At 37.6% G+C, this 14,622-nt stretch overlaps 1 protein-coding gene across 1 annotated transcript in view; it reads right to left on the bottom strand.

The window, feature by feature from the left end:
• The window catches only part of STIL (STIL centriolar assembly protein), a 54,746-nt gene extending 47,165 nt beyond the window's left edge, over positions 1 to 7,581 (bottom strand). Inside the window, exons 1-3 of the mRNA XM_081307175.1 lie at positions 7,502 to 7,581; positions 4,412 to 4,497; positions 920 to 1,027 (exon numbers count right to left, since the gene is read on the bottom strand). Of these exons, the coding sequence (XP_081163301.1) occupies positions 920 to 1,027; positions 4,412 to 4,455 (152 nt within the window). The 5' untranslated portion in view covers positions 4,456 to 4,497; positions 7,502 to 7,581. The remainder of the gene's footprint in view (positions 1 to 919; positions 1,028 to 4,411; positions 4,498 to 7,501) is intronic.
• Positions 7,582 to 14,622: the final 7,041 nt, after the last annotated feature.

Raw genomic sequence — 14,622 nt, 5'->3', positions numbered from 1 at the left:
AATCAGTTGTAGAATCAGAATTTCAGACTAAAGGCAGTCTGAATCCAGTTATAATACCTTAAACCACTATGGCATAAATCTATGATTATATAAAACCATCTCATGGCTAAGCTGACTCTAGGCTCTCCCCAGTATAATCCATCCTTCTTAGACTACTGCTTTAAATAAGTAGGTGCTTATGTATAAAATATCAATGAACCAATTTTCAATTACTTTAAGTATAAACTTCTATGTCTTTTGTTTAAGGTCCTGAACAAAACCACCATATTTTATATTTATTCCTTCTAATGTGATCTACTTAAAATCAGTTCAGTCTTCTCAATATCCTCCAAAGACAACATGCTGAAGTATGAGGAAAAACACTTTTAGTTTTTATGATATTTCACATTTTTTTAACTCCTACAATACTCGAAACTTTAAATTTGCAGAATATTTTAACTATGAGATTAAGATTACTCCTCAAAAAGATGAAATTTTTGTCCATGAAGAGCTTTTAATGGAAAAGTAAAGAAAAATGAATATAGATTGAGTGTCCCTTATCCAAAATGTCTGGGGCCAGAGTGTTTCAGATTTTGAGCCATTTGCATATAGATGAGATATCGTGAGGATGAGATCCAAGTCTAAACATGAAATTCATTTGTTTCATATACGTCTCATACACATCTCATACACATAGCATAAAGGCAATTTTATATAACTGTGTTGTATGTCTTCATTTTTATTGTGACAAGGCACATTTGAGTTAGATGTGGAATTTTCCCATGTTGGCATTCATGGAAATTTTGGAGTATTCAGAACTTTGGATTTGGGGATTAGGGACACTCAACCTACAACTGGTCATAGTAATCAACTTTCCTTGCATATCCTTTTATGACTCATGTTTATACTAGTTTGATTTTAAAAGAGAAACATCTTATACCTGTAGTGATTGAGATGTAAGTAGATGAAATCTCCAATTGGCATTGGGTTCCAAAGTGCATACTTTGATGGAGGAAAGTGGAAAGGTACTATCTTGCTTGAAGAAAACCTTTTTAAAAAATAATTTATAATTAAACCACAAGGAAAAGCAAACTTGGTAGAAATTTTATAAAGAACAGTTATTCATCTTTTACAGGGACAGGAAGATGAGCCCAGGAGCTTGAGGCAATCAAAAAAAAAAAAAAAAAAAAAAAAAAGGATAAAGGTGCTGAATAATACAAAAAATAAATGCTGGCATGGTTATAATGGTTATGGAGAAGTGGGAACTCCTACAGACGGTTGTTGGGAATGTAAATTGGTATGGCCACTATGGAAAATAGCATGGAGTTCCTCAAAAAAAATTTTTATTTTGGTACCAGGGACTGAACTCAGAGGCTCTCAACTATTGAGCCACATCCCCAACCCTATTTTGTATTTATTTAGAGACAGAGTCTCACTGAGTTGCTTAGAGCTTGGCTTTGAATTGCAGATCTCCTGTTTTAGCCTCCTGAGCCACTGGGATTACAGGCATTCGCCACCACACCTGGGGAGTTCCTCAAAATATTAAAAATAAAGCTACCATAAGAGCCAGCAATCTGGGGCTGAGGCTGGGGCTGAGCGGTGGTAGAACGCTTGCCTAGCACGTGTGAGGTGCTGGGTCTGATCCTTAGCACCACATAAAAATAAATAAATAAAATAAAAATATTGTGTCCAACTAACTACAACTAAATATATATATATATATATATATATATATATATATATATATATATATATAAATTTTAAAAGATCCAGCAATCTATTGGGTACTATCCAAAGAAAATGAAATCAGTTTGTCAAAGAGATTATCTGTATTCCTATGCTTACTGCAGTACTATTCACAATAACTAAAATTTGTAATCAAATTAAGTATTCATCAACAGATATAGAAAATGTGGTATGCAACACTACTTAACTGTTTAAAAAAAAAAAAGAAAAGAAATCCTGTCATTTGTCCTAAAATGGATGAAACTGCAGAACACTATGTTTAAGTGAAATAAGCCAGACAGAAAAACAAAGACTGCATGATCTTACTCATTTGTGGAATGGAAAAAGCCAATCTCACAGAATTACCTGGTAGAGTAATGATTATCAGAGGCTGGGAAAGGTAGGAGGAAAGAGATGACTAGCAAGAGATTAATCAATGAGTACAAAATAACATTTAGTTGGAATAAATTCTGGGGTTCTATAGCACAGCTGGGTAACTTATCAACAATATTGTAGCATATGTTTCAAAATAACTAGGAGAGGATTTTTAATGTTCTCACCAAAAAGAAAAGATGTTTGAGGTAATGGATATGCTAAATACTGTGATTTGATAATCATACGAAATATATACATATTATTCAAAACATCACATTGTATTCCATAAACATGTACAGTTATTATATATCAATTAAAAATAAAATAAAGCTAAAAAACTAAATAAATACATAAAATGGAGGCTGGTTGGGAAAGGAAGGTAAGGGAAAAAAGGAGGAGGAAAAAAAACCAAGAAGTCTACCAACTAACTTCTTGGAGTCTAAATTTGTAAGCTATGTGACCTTGCTCAAGTTAATTACCTCTCTTTGACTCAATTTCCTCATTTGTTAAACTGGGGTATCAATGCTTCTTTACCATTACACTAAATATTAAATAAGTCAATATATATAAAGTGCTTAAAATAATTCTTATTTTATTGTAAGTACTCTCAGCCTTAGCTCTTTCTTTTTCACTTTTAGGAGTCCACAGTACCTTTAATGCCCAACCTATGATATTCAGGTTTACTTACTCAGAGCATAGGGAAGAAGTGAAGTCAGGTTTAAATCCTGACTATATTACTTATTAACTGTATGACTTTGGGTTGACTAGTTTCTCTATGCCACACTTTTCTCATTTAAGGGGGGAAAAAGTATGGGTAATAATGATACTCATCTCATAGTTTTCTTGTGAAGATTAAAGAATAATACATGCACTGGACTTGGCGGCACATTCCTATAAAGCCAGCCACTCAGGAGGCTAAGGCTGGAGGATTGCAAGTTCAAGGCCAGCCTGAACTTAGCAAGGTACTGTCTCAAAATAAAATAAAAAGGGCCGGGGAAGTAGCTCAGTGGAAGGGCGCCCCGGGGTTCAATTCCCAGTACTGCCCCCCTCCAAAAAAAGAATAATGCATGCAAAGCACTTAGCTTGGCACCAGATACATAGTAAGACTTCAATAAATGTTGTTATTAGTCTTTTTCTTACTCTGGAGTCTATAGGTAGACTTTGGAGGGAGGAGAGACACAAACTGAACCTTGCAGCCTGAAACTGGGTGCAAACGTTTGCATGTATGTATGTAACAGCTTTTTCTTAGGAAATAAGACACATGGCTTTTATCAAAACTCAAAAGGGGGCTCTAACTCCCCTCCTAAACACATATACAAATTAGAACTGCTGCTCTAAATTCCAGGGATCATAGAAAACCAGAGGTCCGTAAATAAATAAAAGTTAAGGACTAGCGAGTTTAAATCATATGATTAAATATCTTATGTAGAATATAAGGAATGAATTTGACCCTTGTTACACAACTGTACCTTTCAAAGAACAGCAGTTGACAAATATTCAAAGAATAAGAGGTGGCAGTGGGATAGAACAGAAGGGCCAAAATTAAGGCAAAAGAAATCTGATAGCTTTCTTGGGTCATATTTCCCATTGTCTTTCAACAAAATCTGGCACAAAGGAAGATAATACAGAGAATAAAGGTACCCCATGGGTATAAGTGTAGTTTGAAAGAAAAAAAATTCACGTCAGCATTAATTATTCTTCCCTAGGGAAAAAAAAGCAATAAATGATTCAAAGAGCCAGAAAATATAAGCCAATTTGCCTGAACCCCCAAAGTAATGACAGATTGAGAAAACCAGAAGACAGGTGGCAAGCTCCTCCTTCTCACTATACATTACTAGTAAAGGCATAGAGAAGTTTGAGGAAACCTGGAATATTCAATATGAAATAATTCCAAACAAGGAATTAGTGTTTAGAAAAGGAAAAGAACCCAACCACTTTCCCATTTGTTTAGGATATAAACAAACATCAATATAATTTTTAGCCTCAGGAGTTCAAGTACTATTTCCTATCAATAAGAGATATCTTATGGAACTGAAATAAATGGAGAGTGTAACTAATAATTTACCGAGTACCTACTATGTGCCAGATGCTTTTAGTAATCTCATTTATTCCTTCTCAATATTCTTGCTTTGCAATTATCATACCCATTTTACAAATGAGAAACAGAGGCTTAAATTAATGAACTTGGGTCAGTCACTTAATAAGTGGTAGAGCTGGGATTATATGCCCAGATTTTTATGATAAGGATTATATTCTTTCTTCTCTTGCAGCTTACCTTCTTAAGTTAATGTGAACAGTTAAGAAAAAACATTTTGTAAAAATATTTCTATACCTGGTATTCATCTGGGGTCTTGCAAGAGGATATGTAGGCTCCATAACATTTGTAAATGATGTACTTAACTTCAAATCTTCAGTATCCTAAAGAAATAAGAAATATGATTTAACCATACTTTAACAAAATTGCAGGCAAAATTAGGTTATTTATATTAACTATAGTTATAAAATTAAATGCTTGTAGATTCTGCTGATCATTTTCATTCTTTGGAGACATTCTGCCTATAAATTAGTGTTAATATTTATTTTAGGCAACAAAATCTTTAATATTTATTTTAGGCAAGAAAATCTATTCACTAAGGAAAGTACAGATTTTGCCACAAAATCTTTTATCAACTTCAGCTTTGAGCTGGACAGAATAAGTAGTACTTAATACAAGAAATTTTTAGCAAAAGCCTTATTAGTCTACTACAGAGAGGAAAACTTACGAGCCTATAACAAAGTCATCAAGGAACCTTCAGTCCTGTGGCAATAAAAGATAAATATTGTATCCTTAGAAACTGACTTATACCTCTGAAAAAAAATCAGTGTTCTTTTTTTGGATCCATATGCATGCCCCCTCTCAGTATTCTAATTCACTCCCATGTGTGCAAACCTTCAGCTTCCACATCTTTCCTGAGTTTCAAACCTACATTTCTAATTGCTCACTGAATAGCTTCTTCTAAATATCTCTGAAGTATGCGCAGAGCATGGAGGTGCACACCTGTAATCCCAGCAGCTCAGGTGTATCACAAGTTCAAAGTCAGTCTCAGCAACTTAGTGAGGCCCTAAGCAACTTAGTGAGGGCCTATCTCTAAATAAAATATTTTTTAAAAGGGCTGGGGATGTGGCTCAGTTATTAATTACCCCTGGATTCAATTCCCAGAACCAAAAAAATTTAAATAAATAAATAAACATTTCTGAAGTAAAATACAGACCTCATAGCCCTTTCTTTATAGTTCAGTATTTTCCATATATTTTTAAGTCTTATAGTTTTTTTAGGTTTTGTGCATTGTTCCAATTCCACAAAAAGGAATTGTCTGAAGCAAGATAAGGTAGGGAAGGGTTACTAATTTAAGTGCAAAAACCATTTAGAAAAGACTTTTTTTTTTTTTAATAAAATCTGAGGCTGGAAATATCTATAAGAATAAAATCCTATTGACCCTTGTAAGGTTGGCTAAAAAGTCCCTATTAGAGATATCTGCAACGTCTATGGAATGCAAGATTTTAATTCTACAGCCCTTATTTTAAATTTTTTAATGTTTTTTTCCTTTTATTAGTGCATTATAGTTGCATATAATAGTTGGGTTTATTTTGACATAATCATACATGCATAGAATTTAATTGATTCCATTTCAGTCCCCAGTTCCTCATTCTCCCTCCCCGCTCTGTTCTTCTCCTTTCTCTACACTACTGGTTTACCTTCCACTTATTTATTTATTGGTGCTTTATAGGTATACATAAAGGTGGAATTCACTATAGTATAGTTATACATGCACATAGCATAATTTTGTCCAGTTTAGTTCCTATTTCCTCTCCTTTCCTGTCCCTCCTCTCTCCCCCTCAAAATCTCCTCATACTTTACTGACCTTCCCACCATATTTATAATATTCCCCCCACCACAACCCTTCTATAGCACTTGGTTGTCATGGATAACAGTATATAGAGTAATAAAAATACCTTTCTAAAGTATACAAAATAGCTTCTATTTCCTTCATTAAACAGAAGTGTTTTAAAATTCCATATTTGTTTTTTCTTCCTTTGTGCATGAGGGTGAAAAGATGGGAATTATTGATCCAATTCTCATTTTAAAACAATATAGCTGGGGTTATAGCTCAGTGATTTAGCACTTGCCTAGCACAATGTGAGGCACTGGGTTTAATCCTCAGCACCACATAAAAATAAATAAAACAGAGGTATTGTGCCCATATACCACTAAAAAAAAAATTCTAAAAAACATACATAAGGTAGTTTATTCCAACAGTATTACATAAGAAATTGAAACTAAAACCACAAACACCTATTCCTAGCAAAACATATTCTTCCCTGGTAATGGCACCATCATGTATCAAAGAGAACCATCAAGTCATCCTCATGTCTTCTCCGTCTTTTCCCATATAAATTACTTTTCCATACCACCCTTCATCAGCTTTCACTAGTTTTACTGAAAAGTTTCCCACTGTTGTTAGAAGTTTATCTGAATAAATCAGATCAAGTTATTTTCGTGCTTAAAAAGTCTATGGCTCTAAATAATAATGAAATTATGGCATCTGCGGAAAAAAAAACGATGGAACGAAAGACGATTATGTTAAAGGAAATAAGTTAAACTCAGAGGGTTAAGAGTCGCATCCTTCTCTCATATATGGAAGCTAGAGAGGAAAAAGGCAAACAAAAGTGGGAGTAGATCTCTTAAAAATCAAGGAAGATCAGTAGAGGAAAGGGACCAAGGAGTGGGAGGTGCGGAGGAAGGGAGAAGTGCTGGGGAGGGATACTGGCCATATGATATTGTTGTATTGTGTGCTTCTAGGAGTATGTAACAACAAATCCCATCAATATGTACAACTAGAATGCACCAATAAAAACATGTGGGGGGAGGAGTTCATGGCTCTTCTTTATATACAGAATAAAGGACTTTCGCAATGGGACTCTATCCTATTATTACAACCACATTCCCATCCACTCATTCTACATCCGAAACAGAACTACTTGCAGCCCTCCAGTTTCCGCAGTCTGCCCCTTGACTTGGAATGCACTGGTAAACGCGTCACCCTTCATCATCCAACTCGAATATCTCTGCGAAATATTCTGGACACCACGGTGTCCTCTCACACACATAGCATGGTTTACACCTTGCTGTTGACATAGTATTTCCAGTAGACCACGAACTTCGAACATTAACTGATCCCTTATTATATGTATCAGGGTCTCGGCCGGATATTGCAAAGAATGCAAGGGCGAGAACTCAGAATTCCTAGTCCATTTAATTTCTCCCCCTATTTCTTTTCGTCATCTGCCCCAGGACAGAAACCACCCACTACAGGGCCCGGAACATTACCCACCGTCCCTCCCCGCTGCACGAAAGGAACTAGGAGCACGAAACCCCACTTACCGCAATCTCTGCAAAACTGAGGTGTGTTTGTTGGACCAGAACCGAGGCTACTCCAAGGAGAGCCTCTGCTGATTCCGGGCCCCGCCTCTGGGACGTTGGGGTCGCGGGAACTGAGGCGGCAAACACTAGCTCGCGAAACCAAAGGGCGCGCTGCGCCTACTGACTGGTCAGAAGTCCGGCCAGTCAGGGAGCAGGGGCGGTGCTGGAGGCGTCACGCAAAGTCGCCGCGACGTGCTGGTGTGCCACCCAATCAGAGCCCAGAAACTGTTCCGCGCTCCACCAATCCCAAGGCTCTTTGGAGTACCGAGGGCGCCACCGGCGCTCCAGGAAGAGTACTCCGAAGATTTTAAACCTTCATTTTATGAACGGTTAGGTTCGGGGGGGGGGCGGGGGGGGAGTGGTTGCGCACGCGCAATCAAAAACCCTGCAGGCTGGCTGTGAGGCGAGAAAGCCGGAAGTATTCGCCAGCCGGATCGTCACCGGGAGGGTCGCAGCCTTGTAACCTAAAAACGGATCCCACAACTTTTACTTGAATGGAGAAAAGAAAGGGGAAATTGGATTTCTTCCAGTTTCTTTTTTAAAGCTCCTCTCCTCTGTATAGCAGATTTTTCAAAATTTTCCCATTGAGCAGAAAAGAATGATAAATTTATAAGCCATTTATACTTGTCTGCACAACTAATATCGTTATTATATATAGTACTGATCTTTCATGTTATAGGTAGTATTATAGTGGTATGGTTATTTATAATTGTTTCCAAAGCTAATGTCGGTTTTCTTTTCTTTCTTTTTTCTTTTTCTTTCTTTCTTTCTTTCTGTGTGTGTGTGTGTGTGTGTGTGTGTGTGTGTGTGTGACTGGTTCTTTAAGTTATCCAAGCTGGTTTGGGTTTCCAAGGCTCAAGTGGTCCACCCGCTTCAGTCTCTCGAACAGCACAGACTATAGACCTGTGTCACTCAGCCAGATTACTAACGTGATAATTGTGCCCTCGCTAGTATGGTGAGGGATTGGTTCCCAAACCCTTTCCCCCATTCCAAAATCTGAAGATGCACAAGTCCCTTATACAAAATGGTGTAGTGTTTGCATATAGTCTATGCACATCCTGTATATATGCTTTAAATCATCTCTAAATTAAATATAATACCTAGTACAATGTAAATACTATGCAAGTTGTTATACTGTATTGTTTGGAATTAATGACAAAAGTTTGAACATGGTCAATACATGCAATTTTGTCTTCAGAATATTTTCAATCATTAGTTGTTTGAACTTATGCATGTGGAACCTGTGAATACCAAGGGCTAGCAATACATGATTTCCTAACAGACAAAGTAGACAAATGTATTCAACAAGGGACAAAACATTAAAGATCCATTAATCTGTTAGTACAGAGTCAGAAGTATAAATGCCACATACTTTGCTGACTTAAGATTTTTTTGTTTGGCAGTACTGGGGATCAAATCCAGGGCCTTGCGTATTCTAAGCAAGCACTCTACTACTGAGCTACACTCCCAGTCCAAAACTCTACTTTTCTTAGTTTCCTGAATAACATGGGTATGTCTTCAAGTCAGAGCTACATCTGTATGCTATGCTGTGTGGAATAAACATCCACCCTTTTGCAAGAACACTCACCTAGAAAATGCATCAAGCCAGCCAAGAAATATATGCTTTATAAAGTATCATTCTCTGCTTTCCTGGAAAAGTTCCTGAAAACTAGGGAAAACATTAGTGTGTTCTTGTTGTGACAGCAGAAAGAGCCTTATGAATTTTTTTGTCAGACATCAGTGTATATCTGACAAACTGTTGGCCAAACCAGTGATGATCTCCAGAACAAGGACTGCCCGTTTGAGGAATCCTGTAATAGGCAGAATTGGCTAGGCCCTCCAATTTTTTTTTTTTTTTTTTTGGTGCTGGGGATTGAACCCAGGGTCACTTAACCACTGAGCCCCAGCCCCAGCCCTTTTTTGTCTTTTATTTAGAGACAGGGTCTCACTGAGTTGCTTAGGGCCTCACTAAATTGCTGAGGCTGGCTTTGAACTCGCAATCCTCCAGAGCCACTGGGATTACAGGCATGCTCCACTGCGCCTGGCGGCCCCAAACTCTTGATGAGCTGGATGACCATGTGTAGCTTCCCAAAAAGAACAAACACCAAAGATAAGGCAAATCCCAAAGGCAACAAGCAAGAGGCTATCGCCCAACTTCCTGTTTTGCAACTGATCAGCAAGTTCTTTTTAGAGAGAGATCTTACGTACACATCTCAGTGTTTGCCATGGGTATATGAAGTGCAAAGGTCCTGAGGTAGGAGCGTCCAGGCATCTTCAAGAAAAAGCAGGAGCCCAGTATATCTTGAGCAAAGCAAGTGAGGAAAAGTGTATAAGAACTGAGGTGGGGGCCAGGATTGTAGTCCAGTGGTAGAGTACTTGTCTAGCATGTGTGAGGGACTGGGTTCAATTCCAAGCACCACATACAAATAAAATAAAGATATTGAATCCATCTACAACTAAAAAAAAAAAAATTAAAAAAAAAAGAACTGAGGTGGAGGGCCAGGGTTGTGGCTCAGTGGTAGAGTGCTTGCCTAGCATGAGTGAGGCACTAGGTTCGATCCCAGGCACCACATAAAAAAAATTAAACAAATGGGGCTGGGATTGTGGCTTAGTAGTAGAGCGCTTGTCTAGCATGCACTAGGCACTGGGTTTGATCCTCAGCACCACATAAATGTAAAATAAAGATAATGTGTTCACCTAAAACTTAAGAATAAGTATTTTTTAAAAAAATAAATAAATAAAATAAAAGGCATTGTGTCTATCTACAACTAAAAAAAAAAAAAAAAAGAATTGAGATGGGTCAAGTGCCTGGGGAGGCTGAGATGTATGTGTTCCTATGTCCCTGGTGGTTGATGGTCATTCGGCTACCTCAGTCGTGGGGGCTAGAGATGTGGTGTCAGAGCAACACATGGACACCGGGAGCTGGTGAGAGCTGGCAGGTGACAACCTCAGTCGACCTCCAAGGAAGCTTGTTTATTTTTGGAATGCGTACAGCTGTTATAGGGCTCAGGGAGGCCATGCCCACCAATCACACATAAGCACCTTAGCATCTATAAGCCAATCATCTTATGCTTAATGTAACCGCACTATGAGGAAGCACTGAATATTGCTGTCATGATGGAAGGCAGTCTGGAAGGGTCTTTGTCCCTAAGAAAGGGAGGTTATGAGTTGGGGGGTTACATGCCCTGAAGCATTTGACTCTCCGTTTCCTGACCTGGTAGTTTGGTAGCTTGGCAACGCTGACCACAAGTGCTGAGGATGTGGTTTCACAGATGGCTCGTTAGAGCAGAGTGCCCTGTCCTGCAGGTGTTCCTGTCAGGCCTGTACAAGCATAGGTTTTCCTAGCACTCTGAACTGCTCATAGCTACTAGCTGTGAACCGAAAGTTATTCCAACACTGAGGCAGGAGGATCACGAGTTCAAACCCAGCCTCAGCAATTTAGCAAGGCCTAAGCAATTTAGCAAGACACTGTCTCAAAATAGAATATTTTAAAAACGTTAGGATTGTCTCAGTGGTTAAGTGCCCTGGGTTCAATCCCCAGTACCAAAAAAAAAAAAAAAAAAAAAGAAAAAAGAAAAGAAAAGAAAGAATTGAGATGGAGGTGATTAATAGGGTTGACAGACTACAAATAGCTCTATAGGCCATGATGAGGACTTGCCTGTACTCCTAAGTTATGGCCACTGGAGAACGTAAATAGGGGATTGAAATGAACTGATTTCAGGTTTTAAAAGGATCATTAGTTGCTACATTGAAAATAATCTAGATGAGGGCAGAAGCAAGGAAACCAGTTAGAAAGTTACTACAATACCCTAGGAGAGAGAGAGATTGATGATGGCTTGAACCAGAACGGTAGCAACAGAGTGTGTGTGTGTGTGTGGGGGGGGGGAGTTGTTGGGATTCTATTTTGAAGATAGACTCAGTAGGGTTTGATTACAGATTGAATTTAGGATGTAGAAGACAAGAACTGTGTGCAGGCCTCTCATGATTTATGCTACTTAATTTTTTTTTGAGAGAGAGAGAGAGAGATTATTATTTTTATTTTTTAGTTATTGGCGGACACAACATCTTTGTATGTGGTGCTGAGGATCGAACCCGGCCCGCACGCATGCCAGGCGAGCGCCATACCGCTTGAGCCACATCCCCAGCCCTTTGTTTTTTTTTTTTTTTAAATTTTTTAGTTTTTCTGCGGACACAACATCTTTATTTGTATGTGGTGCTGTGATCGAACCCGGCCCGCACGCATGCCAGGCGAGTGCGCTACCGCTTGAGCCACATCCCCAGCCCCGACATCCCCAGCCCTTTGCTACTTAATTTTTTAAAGCTACTTTAAGGTATGTGGAAAAGAAATGGAAGAATGATATGGATTATATAAAAAGGAAAGGATAATGGGCTGGGGATGTGGCTCAAGCGGTAATGCGCTCGCCTGGCATGCACGGGGCACTGGGTTCCATCCTCAGCATCACATAAAAAATAAAATAAAGCTGGGATGTAGCTCAGTGAGCAAAGCGTCTGCCTTGCATTCGCAAAGCCCTGGGTTCGACCCCCAGTTCCAAAAAAGACAAAAAAAAAAGAACCCCACCAAAAAAAAAATAAGATAAAAAATAATAAAAAATAAAATAAAGATGTTGTGTCCACCGAAAACTGAAAAATAAATATTAAAAAAAAGGAAAGGATAAGCATAACATATAATTCTCCATTCCTTAGGTGTTGGCTGCACATAAGACATTCTCTCAAAGTGTACAATATGGAAAGGGAGAAGGTGAAAAGTGGGTAGGAAGGGTATAAAAGTAATTTTACAATGGAGAAACCTAAGACTCCTTTCTCCAGTTAATCAATAGTCCTAAGTCATGTTGGTAGTATGTATGCTTAATGTGATGTGATTTTATTTATTTTTTCCAATTCTTTTTTAAATTATTTTTTTAAATTTATATGACAGCAGAATGGATTACAATTTTTTTTTACACATATAGAGCACAATTTTTCATATCTCTGGTTGTACACAAAGTATAGTCACACCAACTCATGTATTCATACATGTACTTTGGATAATAATGCCCATCACATTCCACCATCATTAACCCCATGTCTCCTCCCTTCCCCTCCCATTCCTCTGCTCTATCGAGAATTTGTCTATTCCTCGCATGCTCCCCCTCCCTACCCCACTATGAATCAGCCTCCTTATATCAGAGAAAACATTCGGCATTTGGTTTTGGGGATTGGCTAACTTCACTTAGCATTATCTTCTCCAACTCCATCCATTTACCTGCAAATGCCATGATTTTATTCTCTTTTATTGCTGAGTAATATTCCATTGTGTATATATGGAACATTTTTTTTATCCATTCATCTAGGTTGGTTCCACAATTTAGCTATTGTGAATTGTGATTTTTAAAAAATATATATATTTTTAGTTGTAGTTGGACACAATACCTTTATTTATTTGTTTTTATGTGGTGCACTACAAAATAAGAAATAAATGAGTAAATAAATAAATATTTAAAATTAAGCTGTTATAGCCAGCATGGTGGTGCATGCTTATAATCCCAGCAACTCTGGAAGGTTGAGGCAGGAGGATTGCAAGTTTCAGGCCAGCCTCAGCAACTTAACAAAGCCCTGTCTCAAAGTAAAAAGGGCTGCGGATGTAGCTCAGTGGTAAAGCCCCTCTGGATTCAATCCACAGTACCCAACAAATATTCAAGCTGTTTTTTAAAATAAAACCTATTAGCTTATACTAAGCTTTTTTGGGGGGTGGGGTGGGGTGGGTGATTGAACCTAGGTGCTTTACCACTGAGCTACATCCCCAGTTCTTGTTTTTTATTTTTATTTTTTTATTGTTTTTGAGACAAGTTCTCACTAAATTGCTGAGTTGCTGAGGCTGGCCTCAAAGTTTATTGGCCACTATTTCTGAACAATATAGATACTAATTCTTTTAATAACTAAAATAACATGTCTTTGTTTTTGCTTAATAACTCAAATACCAGAAAGATTTCAGTTGAACACTTTATTATTACTGGGCTTTTACAAAGGATGTATATACTTAATGTGATGCATTAAGTAAACACTTTTATCAGAATAAAAAACTTCATTTCAACTTCACTTTGGGACTGAAATGATAGCTTTATAGTTAGAAGAGCTTGGAGGTGACTAAAAAGCTTGTGTCTCAGCTGAGCATAGTGGCTCATGCCTGTAATCCCAGTGGCTGGGGAGGCTAAAGCACAAAGATTGCCAGTTCAAAGCCAGCCTCAGCAACTTAGTGAGGCCCTAAGCAATTTAGGAGACCCTGTCTCAAAAAAAAAGGACTGTGGATATAGCTCAGTGGTTAAGCAGCCCTGGGTTCAATCCTTAGTACCAAAGAAATGAACAAACAAAAAACCTTGTATCTCTCTAGATATTTAAAATATTTTTGAAATTATGATATAATTTGCATATTGTACAGTTTCATGAAAAAATTAATTCATAAGGGATGTGAAAGTTAATTGAAAATTACTTGAAAGCTGTCCAGATATTATTATTAGTCTAGGTGTACTGAAATTGACATTTTTAATAAATGAGAAAGACACTGCTCTACATTCAAAGAGATTTAAAGGGAACTGATTTGTTAAATTTGTAAGAGCAAGTTTAATGAAGAAAACTCTACAAATGTTGTCCCAAGGACCTACTGCACACTAAACTTTGTGCTAGACAGTATGGGGAATTGAAAGGGCTTTATAAGCACAGAACAAGGAAGGCACAATTTTATAGGCTAGATATAAGAGATAATTATCCAAAGCAAATAAAAATTGTTGTTAGATTGCACACCCATTTAAGTAGACTGAATATATACTATGATATTCTTTGGTCCTTGTTTGTACATATTTGTGCAGCATTTCAAGACATTGTGGAATTGCTGTGGAGAAGAGCTACCATTCCAAGTTCTTTATTTCACAGAAAACCTTTTTCAGTGGTTCACACTTTTTAAAAAAAGTATGTATTTGTATTTGTTGTACAATGTTACAAAAAGAAAAAAATGTAAAGGGAAGAATTCATCCACAATTCTACACCTCAACTGCTGTAGACTGAATGTCAGTGTCCCACCCAAAATT

This window comes from Spermophilus citellus (genome assembly GCF_964194105.1).
Source record: "Spermophilus citellus genome assembly, chromosome: 9".
In the NCBI taxonomy this organism is placed as follows: domain Eukaryota; kingdom Metazoa; phylum Chordata; class Mammalia; order Rodentia; family Sciuridae; genus Spermophilus; species Spermophilus citellus.
This window is presented reverse-complemented; position numbering and strand designations above follow the sequence as displayed.